Here is a 22,770-nt window from a genome sequence, read left to right as displayed (position 1 = left end):
CTGCTGGAATGCAAGCAGTATTATATCACATGTGGAGAAGGACACTAGTCTAGGAAAACAGATCTGACTATAGAGACACTGTGGGCCTAATTTGATTATGACACCCAGCTCCTGGTAAAAGTCAAAGGAAAAGGGACTTTTGACTCTGCCTTCTGAAGAATGGCAGGGAATTCCCTGCTTTTCTCTCTCTCTCTCTGTTCTCACGCTCTTCTGATTCAGAGCTGAGGCTCTTATAAGTCATTAGACCCAGCCTAGATGCTTCCATGTGAGAGAATCTGCCTACTTTTACAGGGTAATTTCACCTCTTTTCACATTTTCTGTTGTGCCTCCTAGAATTACTGCCAACCCTGTTTAAATGGGGTCCCACAAGATTATTAATGTGATTAAACCTGATATCCAGCTTAGGGAAAACCAACACCCCTCCACCTCTGCCCCTCACTCCAAGCCAATTGATTCACTGAAATAATATAGTCCAGAATTTTTGCTGAATCAATCTCAGAATACATTTTTAGGAGTAGAATGTTGTATTTTGTTAGCGCATCTGTGTCAGGTTCAATGGTGGGAAGAGTCTGTGCAGCTACAGTATATAAATGGCAAATATTCTTTACTCTACCTGGTGCGGTTACTTATTTCAGTACAGATTGTGTGCAAAAGGTTATCGCTTTTGAATGCTGGTGTTCTGACCCCTGTAGAATTGACCATATCCTTCACTGAAAACCACCTTTATTTCCTAAATGAAAATTTTCACAGGTATGTTTTGCTGTGTCTGAAAGTTCCTCCTCCTTTTCTTTTTTATATTTCTCCACTCTCACTCCTCTTTCCTTCCTAGTGGAGGAGAGAAAGAAGAAATCATTGCAGCTTTTGCTTAGTGAGCATAAGAACAGTTTTTTAGAAGTTCAAAATGTAGTGTTTCTTTCAAAAAGCAATGACATAAAATGGTAGATTGACCCATGTAAGCCTTGTGCCATTCTCCTCTTCCTTCCTACACTGACCCTCAGTTTGAATTCCTTTATAGACAGGGACAGAGAGCAAGGAGGGAGAAAAAGACGGGCTTGTTATGTGGAAGCCAAAGAATTACACTTGCTGACCATGGGCGGAAGGTGAAAATACTGTAGTACCAATGGGTCCCTCTGCTGTAGTAAAGGAAAGCTACTCCCTAAAAGCTCAAAATGCCTCCTTGCCCTTTGGGGCATTATCCCGTGGTATGCCAGGTTGCAGTGTCAGCCTTTCTGTTTAAGGAATGTGCCTTGCCGGTGTTGTATGCCATCAGTCCAGCTGTGGGGCTGAAACAAAGGCTGTGTAAGCAGGGTCGTTTAAGGAAAATGGTATTTGCAGCCTTTGATTATTTTCATCTAAATATCCCTGCTTCTTCTTGTGATTGCAGGTTCAAAGTTTTCTTCTGCACTTTTGGCAAGGGATGCCTCCTCATATGCTGCCTGTATTGGGTTCTTCCACGGTAGTGAATATAGTGGGAGTTTGTGATTCAATACTGTACAAAGCGATTTCTGGAGTTTTGATGCCAACAGTACTACAGGCGTTACCTGACAGGTCAGTATGACTAGCTACGTTGACCACTTTTAGCTCAGCTGTCTTTATGATATGTATATTCTTCATGGATGGCACCACTTCTCAGAAAGCTGCTTGCTGCCACTCATTTCTTGCGTGTAAATCACAGTCAGTTCAAAGGAGTTGAAGAGCCGATGTATTTCTGAAGATATGTTTGGATTTTGATAGGACTTGTGAAAAATTTGACCTTTTTGTGTGATAAAAGATATTACCTCCTCCTTCGTTTATTAACATCAAACAGATGGTTATGAGACAGCTTTCAGGGAATGTCAGAAATCTGCAGGCTACAGAATGCCAGTCCTCTGCCTTTTGAAAATTTCAGACACTTTTCTGTTAATCTGGCATAGTAACACTACAGGATTCTGAATTATAGTGACAAAGAGGAGCTGTCCTGGCTGCTCCGTATGTAAATACTCAGATATATGTTTGGGAATAGCAATCAAAGCATTTGTCTCTGTTTACACCCTTGGATCCCAATTGTTACTCTGCTTGTCAGGAGTAGAAAACATGAAGATCATACTTGTGAGGCCTCAGACCATTTGGATTAATTTAAATACTATACTATGATGAACAGATAACGTTTTTATTGTAGGATCATATAATTCATATTAGACAGTGTTTACCCTTAAATACTCCTTTGTTTTAAAGCTAAATTCTCTTTACCAATCCACATGGTAGATCTCAGCTGTTCTCTTCCTACCTGGATCTCACTTGAGTCCAAGGTGTGTTGTTTATACAGGTGAAGCAGGGCAGGGATCAACAGTTCACAGCAAAAAGTGTAATCACAGAGCGCATTCAACCTTTTCTCCTCTGTGAGCTTCCTTGTATGAGCATCTTTTTCTAAACATATCTATTCGCATTTACAGTTATTTGACTGATGCTTTCCTGCAGCCAAATAATTTGTTAGGAATATGGCTCTAGGAGTTAATTGTTAGTGCTGTGCATTTGGCCCCCAAGTTTTTAAAGAATCTCTAATTACAGCAAATGTTTTCAGGATGTTGTTCTGCTCTCATAAACTGGTAAGCACCATGCACACTGTATGACTACTATAGTACAGGCAAAGTATTTTTTCCACAACAAGAAACATGTTATAAGCACAGGCTTTCCCTGGTAAGACATGTAGATTTTTACAGGCTTTGCCCCTCACCCCTAAAAATCTATTTCATTGGAAGGATTAAACAGAACAGCAGTCCTTTTCTCAAGCTGCTTAGTTCTTTCATAGCAAATAAGGAGAGACTTGAGTGTGAATATAGACTTTTGTAATGCATATAAAGGGCCAGATTGTGGCTATTAAGCCATAGCCTGCACTGGAGGGGGTGAAGAAGCAGGAGCTTCTGCAGGAAATCTTGCTGACTCAGCCAGAATCCTTGGAGGGACTTCCTGGGAACAAATGTTGGCTGGCCCGAAAAGCCACTTTTTGATGGGTACAATAGTTCTTCTCATCCATCCCCTGTGCAGGTAGGTGCCAGTGTGGAGAAGATCAGGCCTATGGCCACGTTTGTTTTTTCAGGTCTGTCCTCAGTGCAGTGTAGATTAGAAATATAAACAGGAAAAACTGCCTAGCTGAAAGAGGAAAAGTTTCTTGCATCTCTTCTCTTCCTCCCTTGTGTATCTAGAGTAGTGCTAGAGGCAGTGCAGTTCAGTCTGGCAGAACCAACTGTTATGTTCCCCTTCAGCACACACTGCTCCCTTTCTTGAAAACTGCCGTTTTATGCCAAGCAGTCCCAAGAAGAGGAGCAGAATGAACTGCCTACCAAGTTTAGCATGGAAGCAGGAAATGCTGGGGCCATCCAGGAAAAGTCAGGAAGATGAAAGAGGCTGTCCTGTGCAGAGCTAAGAAGCCAGGTCCTGCTCCACTCCCTACTTCCCCGAACTGCGTGGACTTGGCCTGGAAATTCCTCCCCCTCACCACCACCCACTCATTGACTGCAGCCTGCAGCATAGTTGGTTACTGCTTCACTTGCATGACCCTGCCTATATCTGTAAAAATGTGGGCACAGCAGAGCTGAAATCCAAATTTTGATCTATTGTCTTCCTTAGAGAGATGTGATTTTATGTTGTCATTTTTGAGCAGAGCAGGAACGATTTTATTTCAAGCTGAAACCACCAGTTATAACTAGCAATGCAGTGAGTACAGAGACTTTCATTCTGTATGAGCTTTTGAACACATTGTTGTTTAACCTTTTCCTGCAAACATTTTCAGAAGCTTTTCTTCATACCTGCAGACCAAAATAGGTCAGCAGCCATGCAGAACAGTGAGTCACAAATGCTGACTAACCACAGACTTTACATGGTCACAAGTATTATACTATAAAGCACAAAATAAACATGTTCTGATGTAGTGATTTCTCCTTTCAGTTTGACTCAGGTGATCCGAAAGTTTGCAAAGCAACTGGATGAGTGGCTGAAGGTAGCCCTCCATGACCTGCCGGAAAACCTCCGAAATATCAAATTTGAATGTATGTATTGTCCAGTCTCTTTCCTATTAATCTAAGAAGAAGGAAGTGTTTATTGATTTCAAATTAATTGCAAGTGAGGCTAGCGTTCTTTTAAGAATTAACAACGGCCAGCCTTATAAATCTTGCATTCCCTTAAAATCTCCACTTGCTCATGAGAACCAATTTCATTTAGTGAAATGAGGCACCGCTCCAAAGTGAGAAGAATTGCTTTTGCTTTCTTGTGGATTCTGATAAGAAATTAATTTTGTTGATAGTAAGCAAACATTAGGGATGATATTAGGCAAAGGAAATTATTAAACAAACCTTTAGGCTAGCACAATTTGAATACAGCTTGAGGCCCTTGCTCAAAAAAGTGCCAGAGTTAAAAATGAAGGAGATCAAATTACCCTGTCACCACAGGAAAGGGCACTAGTCCTTTTCAGATGTGCTTTGTAGATGCCTGCAGTGCACATCACCTATTGATAAAGCCTGCTTTATTTCACGGCTCTCAATTCTTTGCCTTTCATGAGCACTAAATTCCACACCACAAAGTTAAAAGAAAAAAAAAAAACTAATTTAGGAGAAGGATTAACTGTTTTGATCAGCATGGAAAATTAGGAGTATATTTTACTGAGAACACTCAGGATGTAAATTAGAATAACTAATTTCAGGGTTTTTTTTTTTTTTGTTATTTACTAATTTATTTTAAAAGTTATAGAAAGTCAGACCTGAAAATATGTTTTATCACATCTTTGTCAATTCAAAAATATCAAGAATATGCAGCAGTAAAATCTTTTCTGATCTTATAAGGAGAGAGAGAGAGGGAGGAAGAGATGGACACTATGCTTTCTAGTCATTAAAATATGCTCTTTAACTGCTTCCATTACAGTACAGCGCGAACACCTACTCTGTGGCTGTATCTAAGGCCTGTTTGGACAGATCTGCAAATCTCTGGTGATTTTAGTGTGAGGGTAAACTTGAGTGCCTGCCAGCATATACCTGCGTCTTTGCCACTTCTGCAGTTGTTTTCTCCTGATTAGGATTTGTGATACTATGTGCAACCAATGGAAGTACTGCCAGGAGTAACTGCAAGCTTAGATAGAACTATTTAGTCCCTTTGTGTATCAAGAGAAAATTTTCTGTGCTAATCAAGCCAAGCTCTTCCATTATCCTCTACGTTTTTCTTGTCATCTTGTTAGTTACAGCATCTATAAATCATCACTTGTAATATATATTTGAAATACTGATTGAGCATCGAGATTTAAATTTTAGGTCAAGGTTTAAGTTAAGTTAAGACTGGGCTATTCATATGAATTGTACGTAGGCACAATTGTATGTGACCAGAATATAGGACAATTGATGCCCTTTTTTGGTTCTGGTTGTAACACAGTATTTTGAGAAATAATTTTCTTTATTTAGCACAGTATGTAAATATGTAACTCTTCTTTCCTGCAGTGTCTAGAAGATTCTCACAAATTCTCCGGCGGCAGACATCACTAAATCATCTCTGCCAGGTAAATATAAATAAATTTGCAAAGAATTTGATACATTGGCAGGCTGGAACTTACCCAAAGAGAAAGAGATTATGTTAGCAGTTTGTCTTCAATATTCATTATGACCATCTTTACAAAATCAAAAAGTAATTAGCAAAATGCCTTGCTAGATTCCTGTCTCTCCCTAATCATTAAATTCTCTGGGGAACTTTTATGAAGCAAATTTAGGATTTGATCCACAGAGATGGTTCATTTCATTGAAATAAATAAGGATGTTCCATTGATTTCTGTGGAGTTTGGATCAGGCCCATTGCAAAGCAAGAAAACTTTCTGCATGCCTGATAAAATAATACAAGACTAATTGTATGTTATAAATCAAATGAAAATTAGTCATAAGCTAAATGTTTGAACTACAGGGATTTTAAACAGAAATATGCAACCATTGCAAGTGAACATCAAAACTACTCTGAAGTGTTCATTTTTCACCAATTAGTTTAGAACACAATTGTCTATGAAAAGCTCATGAGATCAAAATGCGTACAGTATGAAAAGGAGATGCTCCACTGATTTCAATGAGGTTTCATCCATGTATCTGATCAGACGGTTTGTTTTCCCTATCATACTGAAAGCTCCACTTTTAAAAAGTGTATCCAATACCTCAGGTTAACCCTGAGAGTGGAAAAGTCTACCGGAAGAGGCTTTGGGTAACAAAAACTCCTGCACAGACTCCTTTGTAGGTTTCTTCCTCCGTTATTTTAGTGGTGGAGGCAGAGATGTCAGAGCCACCTGAGGGATTGCCACTGAACTTTAGAGGTCCATAGATGTTCAGAGGAAAGCAGGATCATTCATATAGAGGCCACAGCGTTCTGCATCAGGCCTGGGACCCAACAGTTTACCGACCTGAAGGACTCTTCAAATGCATTATTTCCTTGGGGCAGCTGATAACCTTAGTGTGGGTTATCACCTCTGCTTAACTTACAGGGAGCTGGTGTGTGTTACATGGTCGTGACCTTGTGCCACTTCCTTTCTTCTCAGCCTATTCTCCCCTTATTGGCAGCAGGCCCTTGTTTCAACTCGAGGCAGATGCTGCTGCAGAGGCAAATGAACTTGAGCCTTTTCATGTAGCTGAGGGAAGAGTGAGAGTTTGGGAGAGGGGAGATTGCAAGCATGTGAGGGGTTTGTTTGGTTTTGGCTTGTTTTTTCTTGCTGTTTTTTGGGTTTGGACTGATGCTGGCTAAGAAAGCCAACAGAAGTGTTATAGGCTGAGGAGTCTAGCAACAGAACAACTAGATTAGGGGTTCCCATCTGGATTTATGATGGGTGTGAACCACAGATTTGCAGCTGACTAGAATGGGCAAAATGACTTGCAGACCCCAGTAACTTCTGTAAGAGATCAGGGTGTTGGGTGGGGGTCCATAATGAGAATCAACTTAGTGAGCCTAGCTAAGGAAGCGTAAAAGGGGATAAAGCCTATTTTTTAACCTAATAAACCATGAACTAATGAATAGATTGGATTGGATTACAGGCATCAAGAACGGTGATCCACAGTGCAGACATCACTTTCCAAATGCTGGAGGACTGGAGGAATGTGGATCTGAATAGCATTACCAAACAAACCCTCTATACTATGGAGGACTCACGGGAGGAACACAGAAAGCTCATCATACAATGTAAGAGCAGAACCCTCAAACAAAGCCAGGTGAACTTGGCTTTCTGTTGCAAACAAAGCTCAGTGAAAGTAACACTGCTAAGTTTGGCAGCCATTGCTTTGCAGTAAAGAAATGCAACTAAGAGAAATTGTAACAGTGGAGGCTTAAGATAAATACCGAGACATTTATCAAAAAGTAAGGCAAAGCCTTGTCAAGTTCTTCTGTTCTACGGCATAGAGGTATGTGCTCGTCCATTAAAGAGTTTCTTTCTGTTATCTGGAACAGCTGAGAACTTGCACCAAAATTCAGGGGGGAGTTCTAGGCAGATTAAACCTACACCTGAACCATTGAATCTGATAGAGTCCAGTCTACACTGCTGCAGAATTGCAAGAGAGTTGTCTTTTGAATGGCTTTGATGACAGAGTGATTATGTGTTTGAATCCCTTGTAAACTTATTTGTAAAAAGCTTTGTTTTATACAGTACTTTCATAAACAAGATAATTTGGTGGGATGAAGTTTTCACCCTGATCTTTTATGAGTAAATACAGGTTCCATATTGAGCAAGCTCATTGGCTAATTTAAAATCTGCTTAGTACATTGAAGGGCATGAATTGAAAAGTGACTTTGGAAATGCTGGAAAGTTGGTTCTAGAGTGAAAGACCTTCTCTTTTAAATATAAAATGTATACATTTTAAATATAAAATGTAACTTGCATTGTCCAGTGAGTGAGTGGTCATAAGCTTAGGTGTAACCCTAAGCACATTTGAGTTTGTCCCGCTGAGGCCCCGGAGATGACCAGCTTTGTGTTTGGCATCCTTCATAACCTCTGTCACCTGTGAACCCACCTGTTGTATTGCCATCTCTGTTCTGAGACAGATATCTCTTATCTGAAACCAGCCTTAATGAGGAGCAATCAGGACAAGCACTTGTGGGAGCCCTGCAAGAGTAGGTTTGCTAGTGGGGTAACTCATTTAGTATGTGGCTGGGAAGAAGAGGGGTGGCACTTTTACACGTATGCTGGGCCCACAAGGTTGACGTTGACTCTTCTCCCACATACCTTTTGTCTCTCCGTGTTAACACTAACATTCTCCGCAGTTAAGGGAATGGCCTTGCTTTCTCTCTTGGCTCCGCTTGCCAGTGTAGGGCTGCTTGCCTCTCATTCTTGTCCCGTCATTCACTTCCTGACATGGTGCTCTCCCCTTCTGAGCAGAAAGAACCTTGACGTGGCAGCGGAGGAGGTAGAATATAGTGAGGCTAGAGCCCAGAAACTTCTGGAGTCTGTTTTATCCTCAGTATCTACCCAGCATCCTCCCACTGGCCAAAAAATAACCTGTTGTCAAAGCTGTGATCTCTAGTCACGGTAACAGTTTTGGCTCACGTTCAGAAAATCCTCATCGCTCAGGAAAGCTTTTTATTTACGTGTTAGGTTTTTAAATACAAACTTAGCTGTCATCAAACCAAAAGGAATTTCATGAATGCAGGTAGATTTAAGCACATGTTTTTCCATGTGGTAAGCCAACGTTTTCCAGCTGGGAGAAGGAGAGAGAAGCACCCAGAAATGCTAACCTAATGTGAGTGTTCAGCATGGAGCTATCCCACTGAGATTTGCAGATATGGATAGGGATTATTCTGGATCTTTTTTTTTTTTCTTCTGTCTTTGAGGTATGTTCTACTTGGCCAAAGATTTTTCCAAAGGTCAAACTCCACATGACTCGTGATATGGAAGTAAGGCCTGGTCTAACATTCTTGGTATTGGTAATTAAGAATGTGTGATTTCCAGATATTATAACTGGAAAAAATATGTTCCCTACAGGCAAGATTAGAGACAGAGAAAAACCAGGTAGAAGAGCAGCTCTTTCCTATTTTGATGTGGTAGCTCTCTCTGACACGATTTCTTCTTTATTCCCCCTTTCTCAGGTCCCGTTGAGGTATTTGTACCAGTCACTTAGGGCTAAACAATTACTTTTCTCAAGTAGGGGATTGTACATAATTGCATTGTTCCAGCAGCAAATCAGGCAACCGATTTGTTTTTCCACCCTGCTCCTCTCTTTGCTCAGCATGTGAATGAGTTCATCTGTTGTATCAGGCAGTTTATGTCTCGCCAAATACTTAAGCAAGGAAACAATGTTTGAATTTCTCTGAGATCCTGTCCTGAGTAAAGTGAGGTTGGCCGTTCATTAAAACAGCAACCAAAAAAGATAAGTGGGCTGCAAACACCACGATTTCCCTTCTTCCCTAAGTAACATTTCTGACCATCTAGCCTTTGCAAGCATAAGATAAACAAAGTTACAGTCAGGTGCAAAGCAAATGCCTTTCAGCCCAGCTTGCTGATTCATCTTGGGATGCTGTTGCCCAATGTAGAGCCCAAGGAGCTTGTCCGTTGCGTTATTCTTGGGCAGTCTCTGTGGCTCGCTTGTCTAGCTGCTACCTCTCTACGCTTTGCCTCCCCTACCATCCCTGCTCTCTACTTCTTAGGGAGGGAAATTCCTCCTCCTGTTATTTATAATTAAGCATAAATGGAAATGCATAGCACACTGAGATCATCCTGTGACACAGCAGGTAGAAAGTATCTTTCATCTTGACTTACTAGCCATTTATTTTAGCTGAGTTGAAGAACAGTTTCTTAAGATGTCAAAGCACATGATTCTTTGTCTTCCAGTTGCTGATTCTCATAAATAAACTAGAAACTTGTAATTTTAAGACCTGCAGTTGAATGACTTAATTGTTTTTACTTTCGTTATTAAAATATGTATGTGTACTTCAGAGAGGTTAACAAGTATTCAAATTGGCTTTTGAAACTCTTCTTGATAAATTCATTATAACATTTGTGCATTTGTAGCATTTTATTTTAAAGAAGTAGAAGTTTGTGGGAAATCTTTATACGTATGTGTGGTTTGGGCACCACAAATAGATGATATGCAGCAGTTAAATTATATTTTTGCAAATAAAGCACTCTACAGATGAGAGTCCTACCAGCAACGCTCATCCACTTGGTGCTTAAAGGATTCTTTCTGCATTTCTAAATCAATTTCACGAATGACCTTTTTTCATTACCAAGGTCAAGGCCTAGCTTTGCACTCTTCGTAGAGAACACCATCAATGTTTTGCTTTTGGGCACCATGGATGGTTGACGCTGAAACTAAAAGATTAATTTTAAACAATAAGTCCTGATTTTGTTCCTGCTTAAATACCGCTTCCAGTGGCTCCATCACTTTCAGTAGAAGCAGGGTGGAGACCAAGCCAAGTAACTGGGTCAGCACCAAGGAAGATGTATTTGTTATAGCTAAGCAATGCATTATAATAAGTATAGCAAATCTGTGAGAAGCTATTGACAGCTTTTTTGTGATTTGTTTCTCTCTTGTTCTAAATGGAATCCAAGCACTGAACTGGGGTGTTTTTCTTTGTTTGCCAGTGTATCAGGAGTTTGATCACCTTCTGGAGGAGCAGTCCCCCATTGAGTCGTACATTGAGTGGCTGGATTCCATGGTGGACAGATGTGTCGTGAAGGTTCGTAAATGGGAGTTAGGACCTGAGTCACTGATGTGCAGTATGAGCTCTATTCACGTCATGGATTTTTAGTAGAAATGGAAAAAAAAAAAAACCAAAAAAACCAAACTAATCATGCATTGGTAATGGGCAAGCGTAAAGCAGCAGCGGGCAAAATCTCACAAGATTTCCTGCTCAGTGTGAGGACAGTTCAGGTTTAGGGTTTTTTTTTCATTCTATGCTCGTCTATTCCATCCTGAAAGATGATATTCAGGAATGGAACAGAGTTAAGGTTTCCAATCGAATCAATATTTCAAGGGTACGGAGAGACAGTTGCTTCAAAGTCATCCTAACTATGTAGTGCAAATGGAGATGATAACCTAGTCTGTACTTTAGAGATTTTAAAGAAGAGGATAGTTAGGCCAGCTAATTCATTTATACACATTCAAGTGTAAAGATGAATTGTCTACTTTTCCCTACAGAGAAGGATACAGTTATGTTGGTTTTCAAATTGATCTGGGATACCAAGGACTTCTGTTTATTTTAACTTCACTGGGTCTGGAAGCTTACTTCTTAAAAAATACTTTCAAAGTTATTCAGGCATCACCATAATGTTATGCAGGGTATGCAATTATGCCATTGACTATTTTAACTTCTGTCATTAACTCTACTTTGTATTAGGATGTTCTATTAGAAAATTCAACTTGTTATTCCAGATTTCATTTTTAGAGTTGGTAAGTAAAATATGCATGTATGTAAACATGCTGCATCTCTCTCTGCTGCAAAAGATCCATGGAAAAAACAGCAGACATTTCCCTGGATCACTTGAAATATTTTGATTCTTTTGTGGAACTTTTCTTTTAGTGGAATGCAGTTTGAAATTTGGACCATAATTTTTTTTTCAGGAAGAACTTGGCATGGATTTTATTAGCTGATTGGCTAAATCTAATTCTTTAACACAAATATGACTATAGAAAATAAGGTTTGAAGAGTTAATGCCTTCCTTTCTGGGAAGTACTTTTGCTAGTAAAAGGATTATCTGAATTCACAAAAACAAAAACATGAAGGAACATTTATTTTCAGTAGTAAACTTTAATTGAAATATTAATACATGTTTTCAGTGTAGATCAAACTCTGTTGATTCCTTGTCTAAGAATCATCATGAAAGAAAATTAGGTTAGGATGAAGACCAGAGTGATTTTTTGGCAGTCTAATAAATCTTTTCATCATTTATAAAGGAAATTCTGTCTTGGTACTGAATAATACTCTAGAGTTCACTGTTTCCGAAGGCTGTATATAGCGATAAGGTAGCCTTCTGTGTTTGTTTTTCTGAATTTTTAGTGTTTACTTTAATGTAAAGTTAATGGTAATTAGTTTTCCAGTTTAAAAAATAAAAAAAAGAAAGAAAGGAAGGACAAATATGTGCATTGTTCAACTATACCAGGCAGTGGAAATAAAAGTTTCTCCATGTCAGATATATCTGCTTTCTTGCAGGTAGCTGCCAAGAGACAAGGCTCTTTGAAGAAAGTAGCTCAGCAGTTCCTTCTGATGTGGTCCTGTTTTGGCACTCGAGTGATTCGGGACATGACTTTGCACAGTGCACCTAGCTTTGGTACTTTCATTTTGTTGAAATAATTGCATAGCACTGTTGAAAAATTCTATATCCTGGCTTGTAATGTACAGTGTAAGTGAAAACATATCTGTTTTCACAGGTCCAGGGTTTTTTTTAAAGTTTGGTTGAGGCTACTGACATTTGCAAATAACGCTCAGATGGATGTCTGTCTTCCAGATCTAGTTGGAAGAGCTGAAAACATTACTACTTCCTTCTGTTTATTGCCAGGCAGTAGCTGGAGTAATCAGTCACAGGTCAACTGAAGAAGTCAGTTATGGCAGCATTCCCTAATGCACTTCAGCGGAAAGTCAGCTGGGTTACCCAAACCGCTGTGACCACATGTTACACTAAGACAGATGACTTGCAGTGAAGTGGATGAGAAGGTCTCCAGTGAGCCATTTTGCCAACTCTGCTTTTAAGGAACTTAGCATTTTAAACCAGTCTTTGCAAACTGAGTGTGTTTCTATACCCTGTGCAAATGCCTTTCTATTCTATTAGAATTCAGTCAGGGTGCAAAGATAGACATTTACTTTTTTAATGAAAATGCATGCTGCTTTTTTACATGGTTTCAGAAGGGGCTTTGCCTTGAATCCTGGATGCAAATAGTTAATTTGGAGGGCTAGGTTGAAGTCAGTTAAAAGCAGGGATGATTGAAAATGGATTATTGTGTCATGAGCGTGAGCATTCACAGTCACTTGAGACCGTGTTCCTCATAAGGGATGTTTTTTATAAATGCGCATTTGTCAGGATATGCTATTAGAAGATTAATAACAAAGGAAATTATGAAAGCACTGCACTGAACAACGGCAAGGTTTTCTGCCAGCTGAGATTCGATGTGCTTTATGCTATTAGTATTTAGATAGCATGAGAGAGAGGCACTCACAATAGAATCTATATTTATATTTTGATCTAGAACTGCTTCCCTTGGCTTTCCCACTGTTAAGAGTTTTCCAAGCAAGTGTTAGTGAATCACCATTAGACGTCAGGATAGTGGGCATCCCCAAGGCGATCACAATTTCCATCTGCTAGATTGTGTTTTCAGCACCAGTATCCTGGTCACATCCATTTCTCATCCTCTCTAGGAGTCATTTTCTGCTTGAGTCACTGCAACTTTTCTTTTGTTGTGGGCATAAGAGTAGCTCATACTGCTTAACACAGTGTATTTGCCCACATTCAAAAACCTCTTTGCATGAGTGTTGAGCAAATGCTGAATTTTGTGTTCCAGCACTTTGGGTTGCTACACTGCTCTCTGCAGACATAATCCCACTGTGGAAAAGACACCAGCAGCCAACAAATGAAAAACCATCTTGTATTAGTATAGTGCTGGATTTACGCTGTAAAAGTCATAAAACGATGACGTTAAAGGGTTCTTAAGGATATATTTTTGCTACCGAGATGCACATTACAGCATTATTTTTATTCCTGTTTAGGATATATAGGTAACCTAATCAAACATTCTCTTTTTCAAAGCATTAGACATCAAAATATCTTTACTCAAACAGGGATTCCCAAATTACTTATTAGACCACCAGCTATCTGGAAGGTCTGTGTAGTTATCCTCAGCTGTGATTTTATTTATTAATGAAAACGTTCATGAACTCACCAGCTAGGCAAATGTGCAGGTTGAGAATTATTCATTGGTTCAAGAGTTTGGGACCCACTATGGTATAATATATTGGCTCTGCAAAATAACTTACCTGTTGTCTTTGTCATAAACTTGACTCTTGCATTTCTCATTTTTGAGAACTTCATCTGCTCAGCTAACTATGTTAGTAGTTTTTTGCCTTTTATATGTTATACAAATATTTGTGTGTGTGTGTGTGTACAAATGCGTGATTCTCCTTCTTATACAGACACACACCCTTGATGTGTTTATATGCAACCATACTGGGAAAGAATGCACTGGTCACAGCTGATGTGTTTTTCATGGGTATTTGGTGTTATAGTTAGGACTGAATTAGTAACCGCTTCTCATTTTGGTAGCCAAAGTAAGAGTTAAAAAAATTAACTGTGGGCCAGTGTGAAGCTGAGATAATTTAGGATTTTCTTCCATTCAAAAATCTTTGATTATTTTTAAAAAGTAAAAGCAAAGAGCACGCTTCTGCGTCTTTGCCATATTTTAGCACTTAGGCCACAGTTACCTGCTTCAGCAGACTCTTGCATCAGTGTTAATCACTGCCAAAGCAAGATTTCTAACCAGGGGCCTAGAGGATTTGTTCTGTGTGAGGATTTTCTTGTCTTTTCTATTGAAGCAGTTTCGCTTTGTATAAACCGCTTAACAGTGTGTTGAGCTGCAGTGATGTGCAGCCTGCTAGCTGGAGTTCACCCCGGGAGGTAACAAGTTTTGGTCCTGTCCATACTCTACCAGTTATTTATACAGAGTGGAGTTTCTCCTGCTCCAGGAACAATTCTGCAAGTCCACTGGAGACAGCGGGAGCTCTGAGCCTTCTGGCTTTCAAAGGTGAGAATGGTACCAAAACCATATCCTCATCCTAGCAGAGCAAAGCCTGGACTGTCCCTATCTTGTTTCTCCAAAAATGGCCCAAAGGTAGTTTAACACCAAAGGCACAACTATAATCACTTTTATTAATGCTATGATACTTTCATTGCAAGGCCATTTGCCACATTGTTCCTGAAGCAGAGCTGAGCAAGTTCCAAAAGCATAACTGGTGAACATAAACAGAGCAGAGCTAGAAGTCAGAAGCTCCTCTGCGGTTAATTAACAGTTCCTTATAGCTTGTTACAATAGCACATGCATTTTAATGAGTTGTTTGGAGAAAAAAAAAGACATTGATTTACTATTTTAAATATTGGCATCTGTATATTTTTGTTCTTTTCTTAGATAAAAAGCTCTACTCTCTTACTATATTGGGAACTGGTTCAGGGGACTGATTTTTACTGATTTTTTTCCACTTCAAGCCACAAATAGAACCAGATGCTGACAGTGTTATTTTCTAAAAAAAAGTGAAATAATGTGTTAGATGCTGGGATCTTTATTATATGCAGGACAGTATAGTTTTATCTTTGAAATATGTGTTATGGAAATTTGATTATGGGAAGTTGCAATATCCAGCATTGGACTGGCTAGCACAGAGATTTGATTCTGCAAAGCTTTTAGGCCTGGTGAGATGGGCAGGTTGAAATAATCCCTGGCCAAAAAAAGCTCCTCCTCTCCCTTTTTCTCTCTCCCTGCCTCCTTCCCTCTTTCCTGTCTATGCATATCAAAGGCACAGTTGGTGGCAATGTTTGGGTAACGCATCCAGTGTACAGAAGTAACTAATTAGTAATAGAAGCTCCATGATTTTCTCCAGATCTGGAAATCTCACTGTTCTTTTGCTACTGACACATAATTGCTGTATCTGTTAATAGCTTATGATGCTTACTGCACATTAGCTGGGTAATCAATGCCATGATTTCGGTTAACTCCTTCTGAAAATTAGAGCCAAATGGCTATTTATTATTGTAACTGCAATCTCTCAAATGACTCCTTACCTCTTCTTAAAGGAGTATAATGTTTACCAGCCACAGCTGGATCCTTTTCAATTCTTAAAGATATACTTGAAAGAACCAAACACAGTTTCATGTGAAAAACAGTAGCTCTCAAACACAGAATAAGCTGTTGTACATTGTGCTGAATAGCTATTCACTGTGTAGCTGGAACGTATGCCCTGATATTGGTTTCACTCTATAGCTTACATTTCATTTGACTCATTTAAGAATGTAAAAATATTGCATTCATTCAGCACCACCACACTAGTTTGTCTAGTGTCTTTCATACAAGTTCTGGGCTCAAAAACTCTATACAGAGTTAAAAATACACAGTGGGAGAAATAATAGGAGAGGAAGAGAGAAATTCAAAGGGGTGACAAAGGCACTGGAGTGTTTTTAAATGATGCATTCAATATTGCCGACCCCAAGCCTTCAAAATAAAGCATCAGACCCCCCAGAAACAAAGACATTTTTTAAAAATAGCAAATCTTAGGTTCCTGTCATTTGCCTGCTAACATTTTAGTGTTTAGCATTCACAGTTCCAAACGTTTTATGAAGCTACAATCAACTTTCTTTTAATTTCTTTTTAAAATGAAAGCTGAGCAGGGAGTTTCATGGGAAACACCAAATACCCTGAACCTTGTGACCAGCACGTGAAGACTGGCAAATTCAATAAGCCAAGTATTTAGGCTTGATTTTCTTGCCTTGGAAATATGTATCAGTAGCAATTGCACTAAAGTTAACAGAGATCTTCCACTGAAAAAGTGAAGTCAGAAGGGGAGGTAGCATTTTGGGGGGAGTATTAGTAACCCAGTTTTCCACTGTGGAAATCAAGGTCAACAACAAGGTGACCAACCAGGTCTGCTGTCTTCATAGTGCTGCTAAATGAAATAGGATTTTATTCAACAAAATGTTTAGCCCAAAAAATTTCTACAACAAAATTTCTACAAAAGTTAAGTGCGGATCTCCACTAGTTTTGCTTGCAAGGCTGGGGATACATTTTGATTTGCATACGATAACATAAAACGCAAATGAAAAACTGAACAATTCAGGTTGACCAACAGCCAAAGATTTCTTCCTCATAGCAAAGATGTTGCAATTATATGCGTCCTTCTTCTGTGCTGTCTTGCCCAAGACCATAAAGACAGATGTTCTCCTCCCAGTGTGTGTGCTCGGCTCTTAGGAGTTAGGACAGAAGCCAGTGGGAAACATAAAGACCATCCAGGTCGCAAAGGAAAAAGAATGTGCTCTGAGTTGCTTTGAAAGCTGAATTGTTAGCTGGGATTGTATAAGGATATAGGGCCTTTCAGATGACGACTTCTGCCTTTCTGCAGTATGAGCAGAGAAGCTGGAGTAAGGGTACTTAGGCTTCATTGTGGTAAAAGCTAGTATTCCAAGATAAATGTAATGTCTAACTTCCCCATGAAGAAGCCAATCATTCCGAAATTTGATTGAATTTGAAACTTGTTGCATCTTTTTCCTAGGGAAGTATTGTCCTCAAAAATGTAGTCATGAAATTTCAGAAGAAGCACACCTGGATGAAGGACTTATTTATTTATTTATTTTTGCCTGCAAGTAGCTGATTTCTGTTTCCTTCTCACCTGGTGATTTTTCTGTGGTTTAAGTCAGCTGCTGGACTGGCTATTATTTATACTTGTCTGGCTGCATTGGCACTAGCCAGAGTTACCTAATGACTTATATGAGCACATAAGCACATTTTAAATATTCTATGCAAGCCTAAATAAACATAGGAGCTTTTCAGCAAGCCATTGCGTGATTGAGCCCTGTCCGCGGCTTTTACAGGAACTCTACGTCATGGAGTCTGTTGCATAAACAGATGACACTCCATTTTGAAACTGGTTGGAATTCCTCTGCAGATGCACATTATTCCTTTCAGGAGGACACTACACCATGCCTCAGCTCTGATGATTTGCTCCTCCTAACTTTCAGCTGCCATGTATATATGGCCCTTTCTTACACATCTATTTTTTGCAACAATGTGTGCTCTAGGGCAAATATTTCTTCACTGTCCCTGACATGTACCCTCCTTTATACATCATGGGAAGCAATTCACTTCCCTTCTACAAGATTAAACCAGCCAAGCACTTCTAGTCCCTTGAAATCTATTATCCATTCCCCACATCCTCCTGCTAATCTCCATAGCAGTTTCAGCTTGCACTAATCTTTCTTGAACATGGGTGACCAGAGTGGTATGCACTGGTTTCACCAGTGCCTTGTGCAATAGTATTAATACTTTGATTTCTACAGAGAAATATAACTACATCCATTGCCAATTGCATCAGAGACCTATCAACTAATTTCCTCTCAACTCTGTCATTTCTAAGTGAAGAAATTCTGTCTTACAGCAAAAAGTCTTGTTATATGTCTCTCAGGGCAGAACTTCTTATAGCATGCTATTAAATTGCATTTCATTTCTATTACTCTAGTCCATAACATCATCCAGTCCTTCCTCCTAATAATGTTAGCAAGTTCTCCATCTGCACTCAAAACTTGAGGATTTGTAGCTGCATAGCTATCAACACAATCTCTTTTACTAGTAAATTTTGAAGTGATTTTTGACTTCGTACCTCACGTTTTTGTCTATACTCTTCCTTTTTAGACCCTTAAGTCAGTCACAATCCTGTTGTGGTATTTAAGAAAGGTATGATATCTACAGCATCTTCAGAGATGGACACAGAAACACGCCTGATGTTATTGCTGGTTGTATGATTCAAAGTGGTAACTAGGAAAAGATAATGTCATAGAAGTATGGCAGACCAAACCTTTCGCTCAAGTCTTTCCCTTGAAGATACCCACAACTGCTGCCAACGCCTCTATGTTTGGCAACTAATGGATGTCTCCTCCAGTCCAGCACTGGAGATGCACTGTCAGGAGATTTGGGAGGATGTTTCTACCTTCTCGTTGATTAGTCTCTCATTTCTTTATTCAGTGACACAGGCAGTTCAGAAATGTCTTACCAGGACGTGTCACTAAGGTGGCTGGTTCTGGATTCTACTTCTGACAGAAACTAACATCTGATGCTTTAGATAAAAGCAAAACAATCCTACTATAGTGTAATTGTCTAAATTGTTTAATGCTAGAGCAGGACAAGAAAACCTAGTCCCAGCTCTCAGCTAGGCAGTTTCCTTGCATCTTAAACCATGATAACTCTGAACCCTTATTTAATTCTCATGTAGTCTGCGTTACTAGATATGTAACTTAATTTCACTTGTATGGATACCTCTGCTAAATAATAAATGAGACACCTCCTTATTCTTCAGACCACACTTAACCACATACTGCTCTCTGTGCAACTGGAAAGGACAGTCTCTATCACAAATTAACAAAGGCTATCTGTCCTTGCTAACAGTAATGCTACAGAGGTTGGAAGAAAATATCCTTGTTCTGTAACAGTGGAATAAGGTCACCTCAGTAGAACTCTGCCAGTCAACTGCTTGAAACACTGAAGAGCTTAAGGTTTTGACACTTTCATTGTAAGACTCCATAACCCATCCAAGTAGATTCAAAATGTTTGCAGGGGAACATGTTTTATATTATTCCATTTCATTTTTTGTTTTTTCAAACCGTCTCTTCTAGCTTAACAAGTGACATGGGAGGCAAGAATGCCAGTTTTGTACTGGAAATTCTGATTAAACATTTAGACTTTCTTAGGAAGTGGGCCACAGAGCTATAACTTCAGCTTCTGAAAGATGAGCCTCACATTCATATAGGCCAGCATAAGTCCAGAGTCTGTTTGTCCCCAGACTTACTTAGACTTTGTCCTTGGTCACTGGCAGATGAGTTACCCTGAGTAAGAGACATACTCCAGTGGCAGTACTGTATAGAAGCCAGTGCTACTTAGCGCCTGTTTTGTTGAATACGGTAATCATTGGTTTAATGAGTGTATTGAGACAGTCAATGGCTTTTTTGTTTGCTCACTTTATTACCAGGGTCTTTTCACCTTATTCACTTGATGTTTGATGACTACGTATTGTACCTGCTAGAATCACTCCATTGTCAGGAGAGAGCTAATGAGCTAATGAGGGCAATGAAAGGAGAAGGAAGCACAGGTGAGTTTGTTCTTTTATTCATCTTTTGTCATTTTATTCTGCTGGATTCACTCTTTTCTATGTAAGGGCACTTCCTTATCCTCAACTGTCCCAGAGATGCCTATCCAGGAGCTAAAGCGTTGTTTTCAGTTTCACCACAAGATTTGAAATAAATCATCTGTAAGAGTAGCCTCCCTGGTTAATACATTCTGACAGATGCCTTGCTGCTTCATGATGTAATTCTGGATGTTTGAAATGCCATCCATAAGCACACACTTGGTATTTCAGAAAGAGATTTTTGTCCTGAACCCTTTACCCCTTAATCTGACTAAGCTACTGTTACATTTTAGTGGGCCCAGTTTTGATTCTTCATTCTCTAGTGCTAGTATCACACCAAATAAATGCACTGATATCAGTGGATTTGTACCACTCTAAATAAGAGGAAGACATGGGAGAAGTGAGCAAAGACAAAAATGAAAGCTATCATTTCTGATACACTTATGTTCTGGATACAAGTACAGAAAAAAGATTTGCAGTCCTGCTCCATTCATTCTGTACCGACCTGCCAGAGCAGGAGTGAGCAGAGATTGCCTTTAGTCTCTCTGCTCAGGGCTGTCCCTTGTAATGAGGAGTCTTCGGAGTTCTTCCTTCTCTGTATCTCTCATTAGTTTTGGCAAATTAAATCCCTCTATGAGCTTCGGAAAGCTCTGCTCTTCGTTTTAGCTGTGACTTAATTTGCCTCTCTGGAGATTTATGGGAAGAAAAACATTCCAGTGATTAAAATACTATCTTCTGGGTGTTGAAAGACCTGGATTTAATTCCTTTTCCTGCCATAGCCTTTTTAGGGTTTTTTTGAGAAACAAGTTGCTTATCCCTGCACACTTTCCACCTAGCTTTAGGGGGTCTAAAACCATGCAGAGTGTGAGCCTCTCCAGTCAATGAGGAGATACAGTTGTCACCATTGGCTGCTGGAATCTCGAGATTCCTGTTTCTTTCCAAGGTCTGTAGAACAAGTAGGAGTGCCTGACTCAGACTGCACTTGTAATTGTAGGTACCTGATAGTATATAGGAAGTATATAAGCCTTAAGATTTCTGTGCATCAGTTTCCTATATGCAAAACAAGAAACACAGCACTTTGCTTTAAGAAATCTTATTAGGGTGCATTGAAGATTATTATAGCTTGCATGTTATAGAAGTCCTTCTTTCAAAGATTAGAGTGACTCCTGCTACGCATTTACAGAAATACACTGTACAGAACTTACTGATTGTATAATTTGAGCTTCACAGTATTTCTTGAGTGCACCTTAAACTATGTTTTCTGATGACTTTTCTCTCAACTTGCAGCAGAAATACGAGAAGAAATAATTCTGAGTGAACCAGCTCCTCCAACTCCCTCCCCAGTGCCCTTCTCCCCAGCTAAATCTGCCACCTCTGTGGAAGTGCCCTCTGCCCCGTCGCCTGTCAGCAATCAGTCCCCAGAGTACGGTGGCATAGCAACCACAACAGGTAGGTAGGCTAATAGCAGCTGGATCTGGTATTCTTTTGCAAAAGATGGCTTTTCCTTTCAGCTACCTGAAATCGAGCCTGAGAACAGTATGAGCTGGTTTTCAAAAGATGAGGAGCCCTCTCAAACTGAAATCTGTTTAAAGTATTAATTTTACTCTCTCACTCTATCCAGACATGGTGTGCAGTGTAACAGGAAAAGGAGCTAATGTCTGGACTCCAAAGGCATAACAGTAGATTCCAGACCTAGGCATACGAAAATCTCTTCAGTTGCTGAGGACTTCAGAGGAGCAGGGCTGTCACTTTATTTTTAAATGGTTTTAAAAATCAGTTCAATTCTTCATATTTCTAGCAATGCACTGAAAGAATTATTTATATAGTACTTTTGAGCATCTTGAATGACTTTAATCAGTCTTTCTGGCAAATTTGATGTACTTCATGGAAATGGACTGGGTATTTAAAGATTTAGTGAGGTTTTCAAAGCGCTGAACCACTTAGTTCTCAGTGGGTAAAACAGGAATTGGACATCATCTGACAGATTTGAGACCCAAATACATTTAAATATCTGTGCAAGTTTCTCTTGCAAGTATTTACATGTTGATGATAACTTTCATCTTTCAATGCTAGATTTTAGGAAATGGGTGTCTGAAGCCTGTTTACAGTTACATACTCTATTATGGGAACTCGTGAGTTTATAATCTGATAGGCTGCATAAAACTGCTGACTCACAAGTTTATGCATAAGATACTCAGGTTATGGCTAGGATTATCCAAACAGTACACAATACATGCACACAAGTGGTTTGTTGTTTGTGCAACTCTGTTCTGTACTCTAATGTAAAAGTGAATCATTACCTTTGGGAGATGGACAGGAGTTTCTGTCTGTATGATCAAAAGGCTGTATTTTCTTAACTCATATAAAAAAAAGCAGAAATGTGAATGACTTTCAGCCAGGCAGTGGAATTCTAGCTTTACTGCTCCTCAGTGAAATGGGTGTGTGATCAGAATGTGGAAACTATCACTCTTGTGACATACTGGAGAAGTTACAAAACCTTGAAAGAACGTCAACAAGTGATGATTTACCACACTGGATAATTTGGCAGTGGCCAAAGGACTAATAAATCTTTCTGACAAAAGTTTGTCATGTTTTCCAAGGTGCCACAAGGAAGCACAATGCATAGTTATGGTGGAAAGAGATTTAAGAACTTTTGTTCTTACGCTGAAACTCAAGGTTTTCTCACTGTTGGAGACTATACTATATTTAGGAGGAGAATAGGATGATGTTATCCCCTAAAGAGTTAGACAAGAGCTGTGTGATTCCTAGACATGGGAGGTGAGCGTACAACTTTGGATCAGGCAACACTGGAGGTGGTGTTTATCTTTGAGTCTTGAAATGCTGATTTTGTGAATAACTTGCTCTGTAGACATTATGGCCAGATAGAATTGTTGTAATTTTATAGCCAGAACTTACTCATGATGCAGAGCA

General features: G+C 39.4%; 1 protein-coding gene across 1 annotated transcript in view; it reads left to right on the top strand.

Moving 5' to 3' along the window:
- Positions 1 to 22,770, top strand: part of RFX4 (regulatory factor X4) — a 101,848-nt gene that overhangs the window by 55,212 nt on the left and 23,866 nt on the right. The window contains exons 8-15 of the mRNA XM_009680018.2: positions 1,385 to 1,548; positions 3,925 to 4,025; positions 5,460 to 5,518; positions 7,023 to 7,167; positions 10,559 to 10,653; positions 12,127 to 12,244; positions 19,684 to 19,803; positions 21,127 to 21,288. Of these exons, the coding sequence (XP_009678313.1) occupies positions 1,385 to 1,548; positions 3,925 to 4,025; positions 5,460 to 5,518; positions 7,023 to 7,167; positions 10,559 to 10,653; positions 12,127 to 12,244; positions 19,684 to 19,803; positions 21,127 to 21,288 (964 nt within the window). The remainder of the gene's footprint in view (positions 1 to 1,384; positions 1,549 to 3,924; positions 4,026 to 5,459; positions 5,519 to 7,022; positions 7,168 to 10,558; positions 10,654 to 12,126; positions 12,245 to 19,683; positions 19,804 to 21,126; positions 21,289 to 22,770) is intronic.

Source organism: Struthio camelus, chromosome 1 (assembly GCF_040807025.1).
Source record: "Struthio camelus isolate bStrCam1 chromosome 1, bStrCam1.hap1, whole genome shotgun sequence".
Lineage (NCBI taxonomy): Eukaryota > Metazoa > Chordata > Aves > Struthioniformes > Struthionidae > Struthio > Struthio camelus.
This window is presented reverse-complemented; position numbering and strand designations above follow the sequence as displayed.